The 22,673-nt window shown below is 43.6% G+C and overlaps 2 protein-coding genes across 4 annotated transcripts in view; one reads left to right on the forward strand and one right to left on the reverse strand.

Moving 5' to 3' along the window:
* samd11 (sterile alpha motif domain containing 11) overlaps positions 1 to 8,656 on the forward strand; it is a 48,749-nt gene extending 40,093 nt beyond the window's left edge. The window contains exons 8-13 of one of the 3 annotated variants that reach the window (XM_055222797.1): positions 4,026 to 4,141; positions 4,473 to 4,551; positions 4,692 to 5,122; positions 5,828 to 5,961; positions 6,905 to 7,015; positions 7,217 to 8,656. In XM_055222797.1, coding sequence (XP_055078772.1) covers positions 4,026 to 4,141; positions 4,473 to 4,551; positions 4,692 to 5,122; positions 5,828 to 5,961; positions 6,905 to 7,015; positions 7,217 to 7,486 — 1,141 coding nt within the window. In that variant the 3' untranslated portion in view covers positions 7,487 to 8,656. Of the gene's footprint in view, positions 1 to 4,025; positions 4,142 to 4,472; positions 4,552 to 4,691; positions 5,390 to 5,827; positions 5,962 to 6,904; positions 7,016 to 7,216 lie in introns of all 3 variants that reach the window. The other 2 variants (XM_033969718.2, XM_033969719.2) reach the window with 2 other exon arrangements.
* Positions 8,657 to 10,002: 1,346 nt separating this feature from the next.
* Positions 10,003 to 22,473, reverse strand: noc2l (NOC2-like nucleolar associated transcriptional repressor). Its single transcript, XM_033969721.2, has 18 exons — positions 22,432 to 22,473; positions 21,294 to 21,437; positions 20,743 to 20,926; positions 19,528 to 19,762; positions 19,068 to 19,158; positions 18,905 to 18,983; positions 18,680 to 18,790; positions 18,478 to 18,591; positions 18,203 to 18,391; positions 17,955 to 18,094; positions 17,520 to 17,631; positions 16,076 to 16,189; positions 15,092 to 15,193; positions 14,541 to 14,684; positions 13,388 to 13,501; positions 13,154 to 13,286; positions 10,833 to 10,934; positions 10,003 to 10,318 (listed from the first exon to the last, which is right to left on the reverse strand). The coding sequence occupies exons 1-18, from the start codon at positions 22,449 to 22,451 to the stop codon at positions 10,182 to 10,184; spliced, it is 2,265 nt and encodes a 754-aa protein (XP_033825612.1). The 5' UTR covers positions 22,452 to 22,473; the 3' UTR covers positions 10,003 to 10,181.
* Between the last annotated feature and the right edge of the window lie 200 nt (positions 22,474 to 22,673).

The following is a 22,673-nucleotide window of genomic DNA, read 5'->3' on the forward strand; positions in this document are numbered from 1 at the left end:
ACCGTGTGTACGAACATGGCTAAACTAAGGATCCAATAACCTCTTGGCTACTGCTGTGGAGCCGCACGCCTGCATCTCTGGCTCTTCCTCCCCGCCCTCCCCCCAGCCACGGCCCCTACGCCTCCCAAACAAAGCCGGGGGCAGCGGGAGTGGGCGGGTAATTGCTTGTCGATTATTTATGTGGCGCGGGGAGAGGCGGGGGATCGATAATAGGCCGGCGGTGCAGCAGCGGGAGGGTGCGTGTATGTGTGTATGTGTGTGTGTGCGTGCGGAGGCAGAGGAGGAGGGGGTGGGGGGCAGGAAGCGCAGTGGCCGGGCAGGCGCTGTGGTGATGGGGGCTGTGTGCTGAGGCGGGAAGCACAGATTCGCCTGTTTGTTTGCTCCATTTCTCGAGCGCTGCGTGCTCATCTGTGCGCACAGAAATTGGGTCTGTTTGTGTGAATATGTCTGCTAATTCTTGTGTGTCCAGTGTTAGGTGCAGTCAGCCTGTTCTCCGACAGCAGAGTAATTAGCCACTCTGGAGCAGGGGCGAGTTAACTAGGCCTCAGCCCCTCCCTCCCCAGCACACTCCAGGTGCTCTTTAACCCTTGCAGATTCACTGGACGTTTTGAGTTAAATTAAATGGTTAATAGAAGTATAGGCTCTTCAGATCATTCAGCTTTTTTTTAAGGAAAAAGCCATGCTATAATTGTAGCATCTAAAACAACACAACAGGGACTCACAGTTTATGCCACAAAATAATTATAACTTACCTACCCAGCAACTGTCTACCAACTTAGCTTTCTACTTGTATCTTTGTTATCAGGCGCTACAGTGTTGACTTGTTTTTAATTACTTAAATGGGCATTTCTCTGTATAAGGAGAACTACTAAATGTTTTGTATTATTTCAAACATTGATTTCTTGAATAAGATACATGTGCATGACTGCAGCTTTAGTTGACCAAAGAAATAAATGAAGCTTTACCCAGAACAGCTATTAATGATAATCAAACAAGCAAATGTAGTATATACACGTTTGGGAGACGTGATGATGTAAAGTCCAATGCAACTAACTTAACCTAATGCAAAATGATGAAGATTTTACAGAAAAGACTTAAAGCAGATACATTCAAAACTACAGAGACACAAATTGAAAAAAAAAAAATGGAAAAGAAGTAGTATAATTTTTTAAAATTCTCAGGGACACTGATCTGATGCTGAGGAAGTGAGTTAGAGACGCCGCTCCCTCGCTCTGACTGTGGCTCACCTTTCCATCGACCCCTCATCATTGATTATCTGGGGCCCATTAGGACCCATTGTTAAAAACAAATCATTAGGGCCGCTCGATGGGCTTAGAGCCTGGCGCTCCATTTGTCTGGCCTTAAATGGCACTAAGCTCATGAGCATCTGCAAGGCAAATAGGAGGAAGACAGAGGCTGTGGAAAACAGGATAAAATAAAGCAAAAGATACAGAGGAAAGGAAGGAACAAGTGAGAGATGAAGCGAGGAGGAGAGCGTGCGATAGGAGGCGGCGGGCGCTGTGCGAGATACGGGGCGGGAGAGCACGAGGGAGCCTCATCCATTTTAATGAGCTTCCTGTGTAAATGTGTTCCTGCGGAGAAGGAGCCGAGGGCGTCCGCGCGGCGCTCCTAATCCCCCCACGCTCCGTCATTAAGGGCAGCCCTGTCACAGCGCGCTCTCCGCGCCCCGGCTGCAGCGGGACGGGCCTGTCGCACTCTGACAGGTCGTCACACTCCACTGAATTCCCCAGGAGCCCCTGGTCTCACTGCAGGCAGGAGACACAGCATCCAGCCAAATAGTTTGATTATGAGCCCACCTCTATCTGAGTCTTCAGTCCACATGCAGAAAGTAGGCTATGTGAGGTGTTTGTGTGGCTCTTTTTATAGCCTGTTAGTGGTTTGTGAACAAAATGCACAGATAGGCCGCCCTGACACATGAAGACGCAGAGACACATGGAGACAGACAGACAGGCAGGCGTACACGCAAACACACAGCCCAGAGCAAAACGACATGTCTGACACTCCTCCCTCAAAATTGCCTCCTATAAAAGAAGAAAGACAGGAGAGATAGCGGAAGGGACTGTCTCTCTGCCTGCGTCTCTCTCGCTCCCCGTGATTAGGCCTAATTATGGTGGCGCAGACGCCTGGCAGCCCCAGTCATGCAGCTTTAATTGACCGTTATTCATCTGCGGGCGAATGCTCGCCGAGGGTAGGCGGTGCTGAGTGGAGAAGAAAGCAAGGAGGGAATCAGAATGGAAGGGGTGGGGGTTGATGGGACACTGGCATTCTGGAGTCATGGGGGGCTAAAGTGTGTATGTTTTTTTTTTTTCTTTGGCGGGTGCCTTGGCGTAGCCTAGTGGAACTGTGCGTCGCAGGGCTAATTGCTAGCCTCCAGGGATTAGGCCAGGTGATTACACACTGGGCGGTGTAATTACATAAGCAGCGGCTAGCGAGGCCCCAGCTCACGGCGTCGGGGTCACGCGCCGCAGCCCTCACCCAAGATTAATTGGAGCTGCCACTGGAGTGCGAGGCACCGCCAGAGAGAGCGGTTATACGATTAGCATTAACATTTCAGCGGCGGAGGCGATCGATGAATGGCCCCCACCACTTCCTCCTCCACCCCTTCTATATCTCATCTCCACACTCACTCTGCCTTTCCCTCTGCTCCCTCACCATTTAGTGAGGCGGGAGACATACAGGCGCTAGGTAATTTGAACACGGTTGCAAAACAATATTTGCGGTTGCATGCGTCCCCATGTTGGGTCTGATTTAGTTGTTTTCCTCAGCTTGTTTCTCATGTAAGCTTTGTGAGGCGGCCGTCACACACAGCTGAGCCCTGATTGGTGTGATAGCAGCAGCTCCAGAGCACAGACTGGAGAAACAGAAAAGACCCGTGAAGGTCCCTGAGAATGGATCTTACCAGAGTGTGCAGTTGTACTGAAAAAAGTGGGAGGGAAAGTACCTATCCATTCTGTGGGAGGCCAGCCAGCTTAGCTTAAGTTGGTGTTATTTTGAGCTCCTAGTGATAATGCATGTTGAAGGCCTGCATAGACCACCCACTCTGAATCTCTCAAACATCACCTGGTCAACATCGCAGGGCAAGGTGATGCAGGGTTCAGCTTTTTATGAACTAGATGAAAAACATCTCCAAAATGTATCCAAAATGAGAACATCCACTAAGGATGGTGTTGAATAAGGACATTTACAGAAAAGCTAAAATCTAAAAGTATGTAAGAAGACAGATGAAGACCACATCAAAACCTACAGCCAGGAATAGAAGGATAAAAAAGAAAACTGATGAAAAAGGAAGAACAATTCTAGAGGTCGTGTAGCCACTGCAGAGACAAACAGCAAAAAGATGGTTTAGACAGAGCGGAGACAGAGAGCAGCTTGGAGAGGTGAGAGGCGCCGTTCCCCCTGAAGGAGGACAAAAGATGAAGCCAATAATGGAGAAGAGGCCTTTTCAGAAGTGGAGGTTGCAGGACGCTCCATCCTTTTCAGCGGCCCAGAGAGCGCGAGGGAGCGAGGGAGGGAAGAAGGGCGTAAAAAGGGAGCCGAGCGGAGGGATGAGTGTTAATTAGGAGGTCCTTCAGCCCGTGGCCCGGTCAAGACGCAGGGGCCGCCCCAGCTGTCAGAGCATGACACACTGGCATTGTGCATTCAGCCCTCATTATGTGTGTGGCTCCGCTGTGTGTGCGTGTGTGTGCGGGTGTGTGTGGGGGTGTGTGTGTGTGTGTGTGTGTGTGTGTGTGTGTGTGTGGTGGCAGGGGAGGGAGGCTGCGTCCAGGGTACAGCTATGGCCAGCGGCGCTTGCTGCGGCGTGACAAGACTGATGAGGCGCTGGGGCGACATGGAGGCCTCTGAGCCGCTCTGATAAAAATACTCCACATACACTGTGCCCCTGCAGAGGAGAAGTACAGCAGCTCCTTACAACAATTACACCTCTGCTACTCTATCAATATTAATGACCCATTAAAATATTTGTTAAAACACAGACATGAACATACTACATTTTGTTTCCGCAGGGATCTCTCTCAGCCTCCTCCTCTGCTGTCTCCCCCCACGGCGCCCCACATCACGTTAGGACCTCACCTGCGGCCTCCTTTTCTGGGCATGCCCACTGCTCTGTGCCAGGCGCCAGGTGAGTTAATGTCATCAGCGAATGATAAAAGGCAGTTGAGTCATATAGCGGCAATGGTCTTGAAACCAGACGTCACCTTCTGATTAGCTCTGCCTCAAGTCGAGTCGAAGGCTTCATCAGTGAAGTCACCCACTGAGGCGACTGATTGGATGAAAAACTGCAGCCTCTCAAAGGCTCACATACTGTCGATACAGTCTATGTTCAGAACTTAATAAGTGTGTATGTGCAATGGTGGAAGACACTACTGATTCCTTTATATACATGTTATAGCTTGAACTTAAGGTTCAGCAACTTCTGACCCAATTAAAAATATATATTTTGTCAACTGTAGGTTTTGGGTTCCTTCCGCCTGCTCAAGCTGAGATATTTGCCCGTCAACAGGAGATGCTGAGGAAACAGAACCTGGCCAGGTGTGCATTATTATGATGTTTTTATGTTTACATATACCACACACGTTACTAAAAGAAAGTCAATACGTTGCATAAGCATTTTGTCAAACATTGTGTTTAGATGTGTCCATTTACCTCTTTTGGTGCTTGTGTGTGAACAGACTGGAGATGTCTGCAGAGCTGCTGAGACAGAAGGAGCTGGAGAACCTACGACAGCAGCGCCTCTTGGGCTCTGACCCTGTGGGGGCCCTTTCTGGAGCGCTGCCTGCTGACCACCCTGCCCTCCGTAACATCCAGGACCTGCCTGAGGGGCACCCACTGCGGGAAGAACTCGCCCGTCGTGCCAGTGCCATGCTGGTGCTGCGTCATGGGGCCACGCCTCCTCTGCTCTCTCTAAACCAGCCACAGTCAGGGACCTCCACACCTAAAGACCCCCACGGACATAGCTCGGCCACTGGCTCTGACTCCCGCAAATGCCCCAGTGGAGGTTCGGGGGGTCCGCCAGGGCCCAGGCACCACCAAGAGGAGGACTCTGACAGTGAGGCAGACACATGTGAGGACAAACCGGAGGGAGCAGAGGCCAAGTCCAGAAGTAAGCTCCAGGACAGGGAGAGGGGGGAGGGTAAAGAGGCCACTAAGGGACTGTGTGTCAGGGCTAAAGAAAGCACTGAAAGCTCGGGTCGAAACAGCGCCCCCTGCAATTCATCAGAGATAGACTCACCGAGCCGCCTCTTCTCTGCGGGACAAGCCAAAGACGTCAAGTACCACCTTCCACCCGGCTTCATGCCCCCGCTGCCTGCACTCCATGGACAGAGCTTCCCATTCGGCTTTCCCTACGCCAACCCCTACTTTCACTCGGGTGAGCCCTGCACTGCGACCACCTAAACACAAACACTGCAGCGACATGTGAAAGCCATTAGCGTCACTGTGTGCTCCTCTCTATGAGGGGCCCTGTATGACCCCGGTGTGACCTCAAGCCACGTGGGCAGAGAATCCGCTTAAATACACGCACCCATTTAACCTGAAAAATATTGATTTTGTCATTAGGTCTAATACATAAAATATACATTTGGTTGGTTTGAATATTCTTGACAAAGGTCTATGTTCTGATGTGTAGATAGTAGCTTATAAATGACAAAAACTGAAAACAGCATTACCTAGCAATATGCTGAACGATGATTGTAAATGACGCCTTTATAGGAAAATATTTAAGAATTACCGAACTAACTTAAAAAATTTAAACTTCAATAAAACTTTTTATATGGACACACGGATTGACCCAGTGCTGCTCCTGTAGGTGCAATGGGAGGTCTTTTCACGGATGGGGAGGACTCGTCCACAGCAAACCCAGCGGAGGACATCAGCAAGTGGAGTGTGGAAGACGTGTGTGGCTTCATAAGCAGCTTGGCCGGATGTGCCGAGTACACACAGGTGAGATAGAGCACAGGACGGTGAGAGGGACCCAGGGGCAGGCTAACTTCAAAACCAAAAACATTTTCAGTGTTTAGAAGTGATGTAGTGATTTAGGTTGTAGTAAATGCATTTAAGTTGTACTTTCTGCATGTGTGTCTGTGAGGAAGGCTTCAGCAGGTCTGAAATCAGAAGCTTTGGCACCTCTAAGTAACTCATTTCTACTTTCTTTGGTCATCTCAAAAACATATCTGCAGTTGTGTGTGTTTCTGAGGCTGAACAGAAATACTCCACGTCAGACCACTCTCTGCAGGATGTGACATTCACTGGACTCATTCTTATCTTGGTGAATAATGTGGTTGTTAATAGCTGTGCTGTTAATTAACCATTTAAACACATTATCTTCACATTTTATATTATAAAACATGAATTACCACGAATGCATAAGCCGCACATTATTTTATTATTTCTTAAAGACTGCATAAAGCATAATGTGTGATATTTAATAACAAAAACAGAACTATTTCTCTTATTCATACTACTCATTCAAGTTTTGCTCAAACATTATATTGTACACGGCCTGTCTTTCAAAAATATATTTATCAGTTTTACTTTTAGTTTTAGACCTTCAGAAGAACCTTATCATATCAAACAAATGCAGCAGGAGAGGAGCAACTATCCAAACATGTCGAGAAAACCTAAGACAACAAATCTCACTGCGACAGGCTGATGCGATTATGTTTAGATTACTAATGATCCCTCAACATGGCCACACAGGTGGATAACTATTCTGACACCAAATTCAAGCATTTGAAGTATTACTAGTGCAGAAACTATGTAGAAGTGAATATCAAGAGGGTACGTCACATCTCCTGAGGTGAGCAGTGTAGGCAGCGTGGCAGCTGTGTGGATGTGGGTGCCTGTGCTCTGGCTGCTGTGGCTGAAGCAGCTGTGTCTCTGCCAGGTGTTTCGGGAGCAAGCCATTGATGGAGAGACTTTACCTCTGCTCACCGAGGGGCACCTGCTACACTCCATGGGACTAAAGCTGGGCCCGGCACTCAAGATCCGCTCTCAGGTACAGCCCGCCTGCCAGGCTCCAGAGTGACTGGGACTGAAGAGAGTGAGAGAGGCAGTAGGACAGCTCAGTAGTGTAGCTCAGATTCATGTCAAAGTAGCCTGCCCCATAGAAACCCTTTCTTTTTCTTTCTGTAACATTGGCGCGATCGTTTTTCATAAGCTAGAAACACATTTTTATAATGCCTTGTTTGTTCCATAGGTGGCTCGGCGCTTTGGTAGACTTTTCTACATGACTGGCTTCCCCTTCGCGTTCCCTTTCCCGCCGGCTATCCTGCGGCCTCCAGAGCGAGACCTGAGCACACCTGACTCCTCTCTGCCCCCAAACACATCACAATTGAACAGACCCACCTCAACAAGCAGCAGCTCTTCTCCATACAGTGGCCCCACCCCTGGAGGCTCCTCCCCCAAACAACAGAATGGTACAAGCTCAAGTATGGCAACACGGTTTGAAGCGAAAACGCCTTCGTAGGACACACAGGGACAGATACAAGTGAATCAAGGCTGCTCATATTTGCTACTTTTACCAGACTTTGTCCTGACCTCTCCCATCGCCTTGGGATCTTTAAAACTGATTTCATGGAAAAGTATTGGATTGGATTAAAAGGCAAGAGGACGTGGTGTTTTTTCCGTTTGTCTGCATTGTGGCAGAATCCAAAGAAACAGAGTTTGGAGCGGAGACACGTGAAGTGACAGAGGAATAGAGAAAAGGAAAGGGAGACAGCTGGTCACAGACAGCCTGCCAAAAACCCGGAGCGAGCGGCACACATGCGACATTCTTGCGAGTCAGACACAGGCGGAGCCGAGTCCTTCCTTCCTGGGATGGAGGAAGCTCTGCGTTCCCTTCTGCCTGTTTCTCTGTGACTGCTGCGAGCACAAGCACTGCTCCCTCCTCTCGCCTTTCTCCCGGAGCCAAACAGCAGCGAGGGGTCGTCTCTTCAAAGGCTGGAGTCCAAGCATACGGCCAACAGCACACGATCTGACCAGCTCTGGCTTAGCACTGCTAACTATGCATTCCACTGTCCCGATACCAAAGATGACCGGATGTGTGGAGTTGAACACGTTTCACATGGTGTCTGCCTCATTTTGCATTAAGAAAAGACTATTTGAACCCCGTGAACATGATGCACTCTGTGGCACTGAAGTCGAGGTGGTGAAGCCTTGACAGTGTCTGTACATGTGCTGACTACTGTTGGTGAAGGACTACGATGCAAATTGTACAGAATCATGATGAAAAAACCCTGAAGGTTACATGCGTGGTACTTTGACTTTTGTTATTTGTAGTTGCACGAAAAGTTTTTCTTTACTGAAAAATGTGACTTGCTGAATTTATGTGGTACTTTGACTTTTTGTGTTGCCACTTTTTAAAAAGGTAATATTAAGAGATGCTCCAATCTTGAATGCTCCTTCGGCATATAAATATGAGGACAGATATTTATAGGACTTTTGATGTGGTAGATAAAGCAGAATATGATATGTATTATAATTAGCCCTTAAGATGGATCCCAAAGATAATTTTACTTTGTTTTCTCTTGGTTACAGGGGAAAGAAAGGCACAGAGCTCTTAATGCAAACATGTTGAATTTGTTATGATTTTTTTAAAGCAATGAATTAAAAAAGATCTCTAGATTTCCCTTCAAAATGTTTGTCTTCATCCTATTTTTCTATTCACCACGCAGGCGAAATAAATCCTAAACAAACAGCGTTGCTACTTGGTCTGTTTATAAAGACTCTTTTCTCCAGGTAACTCAGCGTGGGTTGTGTGGAAGTGACCGTGAGCCACACTTTAGGTCAACAGCAGCTGTCGCAGAGCGAGGTGCAGCCCCAGGCCAGGCCCTCAGAGCCTGGGGGATAACCTGACCCCCGTCACACCATGCACTTTTCTCCTTCAAATACTGAAGCTCTGCTCTCTCCACTGGGACCTCCCCTCGCTTTAGGCGGGCCCTCCACCATGTGTTCACCCAAAGTGATGCACTAAAGCCTTTCACAAAATATTCCAAAATAATGCTCACTCTTGTGATGCTTTATTCACACTGTACACACATCAACAAATGAGCAAAGTGCGCCAGCTAAACTTTAAAGGTGCTATATGTATAAGGTAAAGTACAGGAGCTAAAAACAAATTACATCAGTTCTTTAGAGCCAAGATCACAATTTCAAGTTCCAAACTTTCTTCTCATTTGAGCTCACACTTTGCTATCATTGGTTAAATCCACCCGTCACTCAGTGAGAGCACGTCAGAGGTTGACCAATAGGAGGAGGAGGTGGAAAAAGTGTCAATGTTTAAGCAATGTTGCGTTACACAGGAGTGCGGAAACATCATTTCACCAAAATGGCATATTGACACAGATCACGATTACATTTTCGTCATATTACCCTGGATGTTTTATATTGTGAATAAATAAACATGAATATTATATGTATAATCAATATTTGGGACTCAATTGGGTATGAAATCACTAGATATAAATTCCTACTTATTCCATGTATTAAGTGGAAATGCATCAAAGTCGCAGTAAAAACTTAATAGATTTACACCTTGTCTCTTGTTTAATAAATCGATCAATTTATTACTTTACTTTCATTTGTATTAAAATGAGCTTAAATATGCAGTTGGCTTGTTCAGAGCCGTGCCTACAGACAGAGGGGCCCGGGTGGGTGGGGGGCGGGGCTGGCACGCAGACAGACCAGCCTGTGTGCGGCTCCACCACCTGGGCAGAGACACTTGGCACAGCATCAGACGGGACCCTGGCAGCCTGGCACCGCACCGCACCCCCAGGCCTCCTCGCCCCCCCTGCACCCCTCCTCACCCCTCCCCTTGGCCCGTCCAGTCTGGCTTGGCCCATCGCAGTCATCCCGCTCCAAATAGCCCCTACTCTGAAGGCCTGGGGGCTCCTACAGGTGTGCACATCACCAGAAATGGCTTGTTTTTTGAGGGAAAGACATGCTCTGGTAGTTTAACTCATTAGCAGCTGAGAAAGGCAACACTTTCTGTTGAGTTTTTTGGAGTTGTTTATGTAGTTTCAATGTTAATAAAATGACATCACATACAAGTTTCCACTGTACATATGAAGCAATATAAAACAGGAGCAGAGGAAGTCCAAAAATAGTTTGTAGTACGGATGGAAGAAAGTGTCTCAGGTGAGCTCGCTGTGTGCTGCCTGAACTCAGTCATCATCAGACAGCTCCAGGTCCTCCACCACATCCTCTCCTCCCTCGGCCAGTTTTATCAGAGCATCTGAAGACAGAGGCTGAGGAGCGCCCGAGGCCTGCTCATCCTCCTCCTCTTCATCATCTTCAGCACCTGCAAAACAAGCAAAGGAACAAACATTTCAGAGCTCCAGGAACCACAAGCAAAACAGAAACAGCATCTAGATGGGATAGAATTATTATTTATCAGTATGCAAAATGTATTTTAGTAATAAACAATCTTTTGCACTCTGCCAGGACCTACCACACATCAAATCCTGTAATCAAAAGATAGTTTTTTTTTGCATCATACTGGTACCTTTGCACAGCCCTTCACCAAAACATGATATTTTATACCTTTTACTACAAAATAAAAGTGCAAATGAACAAGTAGTACAATATATAGACCGGACAGACTCCAAGTTAATGACATTAAAATTAGTAAAACTAGCCAGCATTTTCTTTTGTGTTAGATGTCTCCAGAAATAGATTACAAGGAGGAGTAAGATTTGAACTCTGTTTGTTGCACATTTTACCAGTTCAGAGCCAGAAGAGAGACCAGTTTGGTAATGTCTCCCATAAATAGGACGATGCTGTTATTTAAATAATCTATTAAACATTACACAAACCTGAGTCATCCTCCAGTCCCTCATCTTCGCTCATATCTGACAAGTCTTCAAGTTCTTCATCATCATCATCATCATCTGAGCCGCCGCCACCGCTCTTCTTACCTGGAGGGAGAAGCAAAACAAAATATCAAGACTTGTGCTTTCAGATGGCGTGTTACTTTATTGGGATATTCCTCTGCTCGGCACGTCTGACGTCTAAAGGACTTCGGAGACACCTGTATGTGGGGCAAACATCACAGGCAGCTGGAGGTGTCTATTTCCTCCCGAGATGGAACGGAGAGTCGATTACCAACCAAACACCCATGACAGTTTACTACCGGCAGTTTTAGACATCTTAACGCTCATGGCCTAAATATAGAAAATGAGATAGAGAGCGGGTTCCATAGCTGCAGTGATGAGAGTAAGGAAGTTTGTCTAAAAATGTGTTGCAGGATGTGCTAAACAGGACAACCAGGTCCAGTGGCTTTGATGTGGAAGTGTGATGAGACCAGGACTGGGATGTAAAACTGAACAACTGCTACGTGTAGGGGATACTGTATATAAAAAACATTTGCAAGTATAAATTGCAAAATATATAATTATAATTTTATGTCCTTATTTGAAAGATTACAAATGATATTAAAATAATTTATTTTTATTATAGATGATAGACTAGATATTCTCCAAAACAACAATTGTTATATTATCCTTTTGTTATAAAAATAACATTGTGTGAGTGGGGTAACTCCCTCAAGCACAGACACTGATGTAAACAAACATATGCTGCATAGCTTAACCCAGTATGGTCCTATGGCTTCCCTCTACATCTCTATCATGCGCATATCTCTGTCACTTTCTTCTGTTCCGGAGGCTCTCAGACCTGTTGCCTCTGCAGTTGCCCCCAGATGACCTCCAGACTTGCCCCCTCCACATACGCAAACGCACACACACACGCGTACACACAAATCTAGTCTAAATCGGCGCTGGCCCCCTCCTCTTTCACTCCTCCTCTTTCCGGGACTCAGAGCGCGACCACAAAGGGCTTTGGTGAGCTGCCTGAAAAGATTCTGGCTTGTGGAGACTGGACGTCGGGGAGGTGGGCGTTTGCCGGCGCTGCTCTGTGAAAGCACGTGTTTTAAGGACATGCGGGGGCAGCTGCTCTAGCCCAATGTGAATGATGGAGCGAAGAGATTAATGAGAAATAAGTAGGAGGAGACCTAAGCACCTAATGAACAAAATAGTTTGATGATCATACTTTACAAATGTGGATCACAAAACTTTGTGTGTTTTATGATAAGGATCCCAGCGAATTCAGTCCAAGGGGCATTTTGGCATCCACGGTGCAAAATCTCATATTTCACATTTTTATTAGCCCTCAGGCCTTCTGCTGAACTGGCCCAATTGGTCATAGCCAGTCATTTTTACAGCAAAATGAAGTATTTCTACCACTATAACCTGAATAACATCACACTGTATTGTGATACAGACCCAAAAGTAACGTTTCAAGTCTTATTAAAGGGAAGGTGAAGGCGATGGTGTCAAAACTATATCGGAATGATCCATTGTACTGACCCCTGGTCTGTGGCCCTCTGCTTCCAATAGGTTTCAAGATGTGGTCCTCATTGAAAAAAAGTTTGGACATCCCTACTTTAAAGGATCCCACAGCTTTATTTCGCATCAGCCACTTATGCTCTTATCGAATATAGAAGAAATGACACAGTTCAATGCTGAAATTATGTGGCATAAAGAGAAATATCATCGAACAAAAATGTGAAAAAAGGGAGAGAGTGGTGTGGGAGCGGCCACCTCTGGCTGTTCCACTGGGCTGGTTTGAATTAGGCTCTCCCGCTGGGATCCAAGCCTGTACTTCCTGTGTGGGGTGTGTGGGGTGTGAGCGTGCTCGCTGCAGCTGCCCATGCGCTCATGGGGACTCTCCCTTCAATACAGCGCAGATGGATTAAAATCCCCGGCTGCCTCCATGTGTCTGTGCGCGGCACTTGAGTGTAAAGCTGTCACAGCTCAACAGCAGCTGAGTGTGACCTGTAGATGACCTCTGAGGAGACAAGGCCAGAGAGCCCAGAGCCAATCAGAAGCTCTGATTGAGGACAGATACCAATAAGGTAAAATGAGCATTAGTGAAGTATTAAATGTGTTTTCATAACACCTGCCACTGCATATGTGCCTATAACATATTAAAATGACTATAAACAAGGGGAACACCAAATGTTGAACTTGAAAGGAAGTTGGAGCAAAACACAGCCCTCTAGAGGTCACGGTAGGCATTGCAGATGAATAGGTAGTGGTTCAGAACAGACTAATGACCAAAGCAGGACAGAGCTCACCTTTGATTTTGAATCCAGAGTCTCCCTCAGAGTCACTATCAGAGTCAAACAGGTCCTTGAATTCCTTCTTGTCCTCTTCTTTCTTCTCCTGAATCTTCCTGCGCTTGATTTCAGGAAGGTTCAGATCCTCCATCTACAACACACAAAAGTAAAGACAGAAAATAAGAACTATGCTCCACAGAAATGACTCCCCATTACGCCCATAATCTAAAAGTGAAGGGGACAAACACTCACTCTTTCTTTGCCAGAGATCTCCAGCTGGATTTCTTTCTCTCTGAGTTTCTTCCACTGGCTGTAGTATCTGCTCAGGGGGGTGCCTTCTTCATGAACCTGCTTCTCCCATTCAACCTGCAACAGACACATCACTCACAATGTGGCCAGCTAAAGAATACAGAATTTACTAAAAGTTATTGTTTTTGGTATAAAATAAAAATGTAGGAACTTGAGAACAAAGTAAACACAGAAGACGCAAAGTGATTGATAGGGAGGAGTAAACCAATTGAAGGAAGCTGAAAACGGAGACAGGCGGATCTTCTCCAGCCTTCCCCTAAAGGTCTTTGTGGATGATATTGATTAGACCCAATCACATTATCCAGCCAACAAATCCAATTGAGCGCACCGACCACAGCCTCCCGCGCCCGCCTGCCCGACACATTTACTACAATTTACTGTGCTGCTATTAAGATGGGTGACATCGTATGAGAGAGGAGGAAAAACAAGAAAATAAAAAATAAACTCAGCCTGGAATCAGACACATAACAAATGCAGAGGATGAGCAGCACAGTGAAGTGACCGGGCAGGCAGGGCAGTAATTAGGTGAGCTGTGGCATTGGGGACATGTTGTGGGGGGTGTGGGGCCAGAGGGGGGTCGTGACCTTTTGCACATCAGCAGCAGAGGACAGTCCCGTTAGCCCGCAGTGACAACTGCCGCTGCCACCGTGCCACACGGGAGCCGCGCTGTCTGACTGCTCTAGTCTGACACACAAACCTCTGTGAGCACACACACTTTCTCAGAGTCAAACACACACAAAACATTCCCTTTAATTTAATGTTAAAATTCTCTGAAATATTAAACAGCACTTCTACTGCAAACAGATTCATGTGTTTGTACCGGTAACATGCGCATACTAATAACTGCTCAATCAGGACAAACCAAGTACCAATAGAAGCCTGTAGCCGTGAGTGTAGCAGGGATGTGCTTTTGTGGAACAGAGCATTACAACACCATATTTCTAGTAATGAATTTTCTGCATCTGTTTTCAAAAGAGCTAATCGTGGCTTGTAGGATTTTGAGGTACAAACAGTGTAAGGTTAACTAAGGACTTGGGAATGACAGCAGGTGAGATTGGGACAAGCCTGAGCTCTGTGGCCCCTTTAAAAAACTCACCACAGCAGCAGTATCAGCGACTCCGAACGCCACCTTCTGTCGCCGCGATGTGATGTAGCTGCTGTTCTCCTGCACCTTCTCCAGCAGCTGCCGAACCGGCTTTGAGTAATTGGCCACTTTGCATTCCTTCAGGAAGGCTTTCAGCTGTAGGGACCAGAGCAGAGAGAGGGGGGCACAGGGAAAGAACGGTTCAATTTAAATCAAGTTGCGTATGTTATTACCATTTATTAAGAAAAATAGCAGCAATAAGAGTACATTCAATCACTGACCAACTTTTTAATAAACCAAATTTGCACAATTCCTTCAGTTTAATAAATTACTTCAAATACTTTAAATTACAAATACTTTGAATTACATGAACTGGGACTCATTTGAGGGGGTTAAATGCCTTTTGTGTTATCATTAAATATTAAACATAATATAAAAGACATTCTTGGTCAACATAATTTGATTGTAAGACAGACAGAAGTTTGTATGTTTTGTCAAATATTCTAAAATAAAATGTACTGAATATTATGTGACTAGAACTGTGACTAGAACTGTGACTTTACCTGAATAATTGTTGGAAGGGCGATCTCTGGGAAGCCAATCGAGTTGTGCTGAGTGTAAAAATACTCCAGCATGATGTCATACAGCTGGTCAATCAAACCATCCTTTGAAAAAGAACATTAACATTAACTACAAAAATCTGCGCTCAGAGTATTGTCATATGTGATTGGTCAAAAAAACTAAAACTCTGTCACGTTTTACTTACTGATAAGTGAAATGCATCAACTGGTTTATTGAAAATTTACTTTGAGTAAGTAGACAGCACCAGATGCATTTTGTTTTAAATCTATAATGACTAACACAACATTTTCTTCCATTAAACATTAAGTTACTTTATGACCAAGTCAATATATCTATTAGAAGTTCTTTCAAATGGGTAACCCAAATATTACAGGTGATTTAGTGCTGTATTAGGCAGAGCCCAGGTACAGAGGTGAGACAGCAGAGACAAGGCCAAAGATACCAATAAACCATAACTTTTTAAAAGAAATATCTGACAACGTATTAGTGAACAGATTTGTAAGAATCAACAGTACATGAGTTAGGAACTATTTATTGTCCTGTTCACAGTGTGTGATGTGCAGTGATGTGCATTATGGGAGTTCTGGGGAGAATTACTTTTATTCATCCCTGAAGGGAAAAATCACATGCAGCCAACCAGCAAAAGAATGAAGTTATCAAAATAAAGTTAAAAAAGTAAAAACAAGTGTTAATAAAATTACATTGTAGCTTTAATGATAAGAATATAGTATCCTCATAACATATTACCTCTTCATATACAGTTGAATGAACAGAATATTGCAAAAGGATTGTACAGTGAAACAAAAGTCCTCTCAGTTTTAACAGATTGGTCATAGGGCTATAGACCTGGTATGAATATGGACTACCAATCCTTCATAAGTAGCAGACCTATTTTTTTTTAATTATTCTTAAAACTGCCATTATATACATCATTAATAGTCTTTCAATAATAACTTTACACTTACCTTGTATGCTTTCTCCATAAGGTTGACTTTGCCAAGTTTCAGAATAACTGCAAAGTTGATTGGCTTCTTGCTCATGCGGCTTGGTTTCTTGTTGAAGTCCACTTGTTGAAAGATCTGAAATATAAAAGAAGCTCTAACACATGTCGAGGGTTTGAAACTACAAAAAGAAACTGGAGTTTAACACCATCACCATCTCAAGTGTAGAACAGATTTTCAGAGAACAAAATAAGAATTTTACTTTGTAGAAAATACTGATACAATTTATACTGTATCTTTCATAACACAATTGGCAACATTGCTATGAAATGCAAAGTTTACAGCAGTACACCCTGTCTGAGTTGACACTAGTGGTTGGTGATATTTATCTTGGACAGTAAATAGAGTTGATTGTACACAGTTTTGTTACACTGTACTATGGCTGTATTACATGTGACTCTTTGTGAAAGTACAGCCAACATGTGGGCTATCTGTCTTCACTCTTCAGCTTTCACATCTGCCCACATGGAGCAAGCGAAATTTGTGTATTGGTGTATGAGGCTATTTCTGCCAGCTGTATCGCCGTGTACTTCTGTGTGTGGTCGTTAATGCACACGGCGTGTGAAGCAGAGCTGCGCTGCTGGCCGCTGCTGTCTGTACAAACATCGGATGTGGTGGCGGTCTGTGGGGGAGCCAGGGGGAAGTGGGAAGGCCTGGGCCAGTCCTGAAGCACGCACACACACACATACAGTGGAGCAGGAAGCTCCAAATCATACGCCCCCCTCGGAGAAGAACACACAGACGCAGACAGAGCAGGGGAAGGGGCTGCTCTAATTAAAACAGTAGCAGTGTACCTCAGTCAGCTTTAACAAGGGGAACAGCAGAGCAGAGAAACAACACAGGAAACACGGTGCGTCATAAATAAGCGCTGCTTGCTGTCGGAGGGAGAGAGGGAGAGAGGGTGGGAGGCGGGTGGGGGGTCATGGGCTGAGAGGATGTGGGCCGTGCAGCGTGTTGGGACTCGAATGTAAACCGCAACCTGCCTTTGTCACTTTGGTCAAACTGTTGCAAGCACAAACAGAGGGGGCTGGACCGGTCCCTATCACCAAAGCATGCATGAAACAACAGGAGGCAGTCATGTGGGGAACACCTGACCTAGGCACAGGCTGGCGGTTAGGGGCTGCTGCCGCTCTGATAACAAACCAGAGTCTTATATGAACAGCTGAAGGCTCTGAGGTGCTTCCCTTCAGTTGTGGCCGTTGAGTCTTTCAAATGCCGATGAGATGTTTCCACGGCGAACCACCATGGAACATTTCATCACCTACTTTTTCATTGTTTCCATATGTGACAACAACAGGTGGCTCTTACTCCTACACTTCATTGCTCTGCTGTATACTATTACATTAACTTAACTAGAATCTCTGTGAAAATGCCATTAAATAGGCATTTATGTGGATGGATGTCTTACCTCCAACAGAAATGGCACCACAGGGACAAATGTGTTGGTGCTGCTGGATAACAAGGTAAGAGCTCTGCAACAGTGCATCCTCAGAGGGTAGTAGTTTGCAGTGGGCACCAGCCTGTTCACACACAGGAAATAAAGGGTCAATGGCTCCATCTTGTGGTTGCATTAAGAATTGACAAAGAAATCTGTGCTTGGTTGTAAATTAGAAATATCAGAGAAAAAAAAGCATAATACAAGTATGAAAAATGTAATTGCTAGCACTTTCTTACAAGTCAATTTATGTTAATGTGTTAAGTGAAATAAGACAAAAACTGCATCAAAATGAAACAAATTTAGGACTAAATAAAAATTCATAGATAATTTAAGGTTTAATATTTAAAATGGTCTACACGATTACAGTACTAACAATACAGAAAAAACTCAAATAAACACACTTACTTGATAGTGCCTAAGATGACCTGGCAGAGTGGATAGATGAGAGGCTGAAGGACATCACTGGGATATAATGTGCTCAGGACACGGCACCACAGATACAAACAGTGAACGAACTGCCAGTTATACACCGACTGGTACGTTTCCTATCAAAAAAGCACACACTCTTATGGACTATAGGAAAAATGTACTTCTGTGTTATAGTTCATATCTTGGTTTAGTGAGGCACATGGATGTGTTTTGTGTTTGCTAACCTTTTTCTTCATGGTCATGGCATTCCTGAGGTGGATGGCCAATTGCCTGATGTAAATGAATGCATGCTGGTATGTGGCCGGCGTGTCCAAAGCATACATCTCTGTGAGAGACCTCTGCATAAAGTTGATCATTGGCAGCACATTGGGAGATGTGAACTTGCAGTTTTTTACATAGGCAATGTACATTTGCTGAAATATGAAGAAAAAATGGGAATGGAACCAAAATGTGCACATTCAGATTTTAAAAACAAATGTACTCAGTGCTTTTAGCTCACCTTAAGTATAGAGTTTAGGTAAGCATCTTGTTTATGTCTGCAAATTTTGTTGAGAGCTAGAAAAGCTAGAACACGACTCGTCTCCTCTCCTGTACTCCACTGCTTCAACAATTGCTATTAAAAATGACAAGAATATTGAGAAACTGTGCCAACTAAGTCAAACCACCTTTGGGTATGCACTACACATTTCACAATGATTTACCTTGATAAGGTGCCGACACTGTTTGGGCAAACACAGATAATAAGGAATAAGTTGGTTGGCGTGCCTGAGGACAGCACTGATGACTGTGCTCTCTGTGAGACAAGACAACAACTGCAAAACAAACGTTTGAGATAAAATTTGATAAAAATTTGAGCTTGCAAAAAAAGACTGCGATTTTAAAGGACAATTTTGATGCCCTTAAGGCAGTTAATTAATTACACACACCTGAACAACTCCACTGAGGTACATCTTGATGTCTATCTGAATCTTTTGCCATCTTGGACTAGATGATGGCAACACCAGCCTGAAAGCAGAACATATGTAGAACATTTACATTTTAATATAAAACACATAAAAATAGTAATAGAAAATGCAATATGTCTAATACTTTTTGTCATCCTGATTGGCTTTCAGTGTAAGCATTTTCTGAAGCGCTGGATGGATATCTTTGATGCAAAACAGGACCAAAGCATTGAACACTGCAATCAACACAGAAAATATAAACAACAGTTTTGTTTAAATGGATTTGCTTGTTTCAGCTCAAAAACAAGTATTTAAAAAACTTTTGCTATTTAAATAATATTCAACTAATTTACTAATTGAATAATCATTATCTACTATGCACAGACTCCAAAACAGGACGTGTGGTGAGAGATGGTTTAATGACAAAGCAGTAATTACATAGAAATGATACCGGAAATGTGTAGAATTAGTGTTTTTGATCGTACTGTACTTTCTGTAAGCATACTCAGCCAAGATGTCCTCAAGCAGCATCACTTTCTAATTCTGTAAACATTTTATTTATGATCTAACAAATTTTAAAAATGCATTTGATGTGATGCATTTACCTGAACTGTCAGCTATTTTGTACCGGCACTCTCCAGCTCCCTCTCCTTTGGTTGTGGCCACAGCAGCTTTAAAAGCCTGAGTGACTTCTCTAAAGAGTCGCTGATTTGGCTCCTTTTTCAGGGCAGCTTTCCATTCTCCAACCATTTTGTCTGTAACTTTAATTGTGTCGTCCTTATTGGATTTCTTTGAAACTTTCTGATCATCGTCACCGTCCTCATCACCTGAACTGGCCTCCTGTAAAAACATTACAATACACAGCATAGACTCTCAATTTAGGTTTTGGCTTTAGCCCTGTTTCACAAATGAAGTTCAATTAACTCTGGCTGTATATATAACATTAGAGATTTCACCTGTAACATGTAGCAAAGCATGAATATGCAAGGCTCATTGTACAAATTGTTTTCCAAATGCATTAATTCAAATAATAATTAATGTATTAAATTTCAGTTAAATAAACAAAGCAGAAATCTCAGTTTTATCAAGTGCCAAAATATCAACAACTTGTTAATCTTTTTTATTGCTAGTGCATCAATAAACACAGCAGAAAAACTCATGTTCAGTTTAGCAAAGTGATGGCTAATATTGTACTCTTTGAAAACCGCAACAGTTTCTTGGCATATTGGGCATACAAGCCTTTGATTGGACTTCAGCGAAAAAATATTTTGTTGTCCACTCCATATTAAACACTCGGCGCTCACTATCCACTTTACTTTTCTTTGATAAGCTAATTTTTGCAGAAGGGCTGATAAGAGAATAGGAAAGTAATACACGCAAAGCAGGTTGATATAGCTGAAGTGCACCATCTTTTGGGGAAATGTTGGCATTACAGGAGAAAGGTAAATTGAACAAGGTTTACCCTGACCTATGTTAATATAATTTGGCACGTTCGGTGGGCCTGGATTAATAAGCCCAACGAGCCGTGTGTAGAAACCGGGCCGTAGTTCGCCCACCCCTGACCTAGTCCATCTGTGACTGGCCGATTAGAGCTCTCCTTCAGGAGCAGACTCTGGTCAAACTCAGGGTTAGAGGAAAAAAACAGCTCTGGACTAGGTTAGGTTCACAGAGTGAGTTACCATGGCGACTGGCTCAGATTTTAGGTTAACTCTGTGAAACAAAAAACTCTTTTCAGGGTTAAAAAGTCTAAGTTTGGCCTAAACCTGCTTCATGAAACAGGCCTTTGCCTTTTACACAGAGCAGTAACAAGAACAACATACCTCCAGTTTGGATGGCAGTTTGTGGTACTTCTTCTCATCTTCATCCTCAGAGCTGTCCGTGTCGTCGAAGTTTAACAGGGTTTGGTCGTTGTCTTGTAAAAATTTGTAAAACTCAGGATCTTTGTTTTTTAACCTTGATAGCTGTTCTTTGTGCTCTGATGCCTTGCCCTTTTTCTCATCAGACCTTTAAAAATACATTATGTACAGTAGCATATACATGAGTGAGAACCTTAAAAAACAATATAACAACACAATACAAAGTCAACAAAAGTGTAACTCACACATTATTCATAGCTATAATAGTCTGCATTTATAGTGCTATTTTTATACTTTTAGATTTTGGCAATTTAAACGTAACATTTTAGATAAAGTATAGCAAACTTTTATAGCACAATTTATAGCTCAACATTACAGATTCTCTACTTATTGTGCATTTTTTGCCATGCTGTACACCCACGGATTTGAATATTGAATCAGTAAAGATGTTAGAAATAAAGTTCAAGCTCTTATTTTATATCCTTGTCCAAATGGGTTCACATGGACTATCTCACTTGTTCTTGAGTTCTTTCTTTTTGCTGGTCTTCTTTTTTGTATCACTCTTTTTGGGCACCTCTTCCTCGGAGTCATCTGCTCCATCATCATCTGAGTCAAAGCCTGACAGCAGAAACTCATCCACACTCAGGTCCTCCAGCTTTCTGCAAGAGGACATGGGAGTAAGATATTACTACTAATGATGTGCAGCCAACATCACAGCGAAATTACAGAAACAACATGGGTATATTTCAGAAGATAATCAATCAATCAATCAATCAACGTTTATTTATAGAGTGCTTTACAACACTCATGGTGACCAAAGTGCTAAAAACTGTTCTAACCAGGGGTGTTTTTAACTCCAAATGTGAAAAAAATACTATCATAACCTAAGTAACTAGCAAGAGAAGAAGTTTAAGTCTGTCAAATGGACAAATTGTTGTAAGAGTGAAGACGTTTCACTGCTCATCATTCAATTTTGGTCAGATTGCTGGTGGACACTGCCTTATATCTATCTGAAGAGTGGGGCTAACTAAACTGAAACTGTAAACAGTCATTATCTCCAGTTTCAGACTTTAATGTTCTAGTTCAACCTTTAATGGCCTTACTCTTGCTCTATTTTGTTTCTGTAGTTTTGGGTCTGAGGATGGAATCACAGATCTGTGAGAGATTATCATGTCCCCATTCCTGTTTAAGGAATGGTTATCTTTCCTAATAAAAATAGCTTCTTGAACTCCACTCTCAAACCATTTCTTTTCTCTGACTATGATCTGAACCTCACTATTTTCAAAGGAGTGGTTAGTGGCTAAGTAGGTAACTAAACTTTAGATGTGATACAGGCCTAAAATAATTGCCCCAAGCCTTATTAACTGGTGGTTCAGTCAAACTTAAATTAAATACAACCTTTTGAATGATTCACTTCATTGTTTCAATATGTGGTGTTCTGTGAAAAAAGTTTAGACACCTCTGTTCTAACCCAACAACTAGCACAGGGTTTACATTTTGCTAGACATGACACTACATAAACCTCTACAAGTGTGACTAAATCAACAGTGTGTCATGTGAACATTTATCCGATAAGCGAGACAAACTTCTCATCATACATTTCTAGTAATAAAGGTGTTATACACGTGTAAAATCGCATAAAATCCAACGTACCGCTTCTGTTTGGTTGCCATGCTGCTAGCACAACGTGACTCCTGAGACGCATTACCCACAATCCACCGCGGCGCAGAGAGGAGGTTGGTTTAACGTTTCACGGACAAAGTCAAACGGTTAAGTTTAGCCCAAAACTTAAAACCACGAAACAGAGGCGTCATTTATAAAGCAGAAAATACGTAAAGATGCTTTTTATCTTATAACAAACGAAAAACACAACAATAAAATGAATAAATACCGAA

Source organism: Periophthalmus magnuspinnatus, chromosome 7 (assembly GCF_009829125.3).
Source record: "Periophthalmus magnuspinnatus isolate fPerMag1 chromosome 7, fPerMag1.2.pri, whole genome shotgun sequence".
Taxonomy (NCBI): Eukaryota; Metazoa; Chordata; class Actinopteri; order Gobiiformes; family Gobiidae; genus Periophthalmus; species Periophthalmus magnuspinnatus.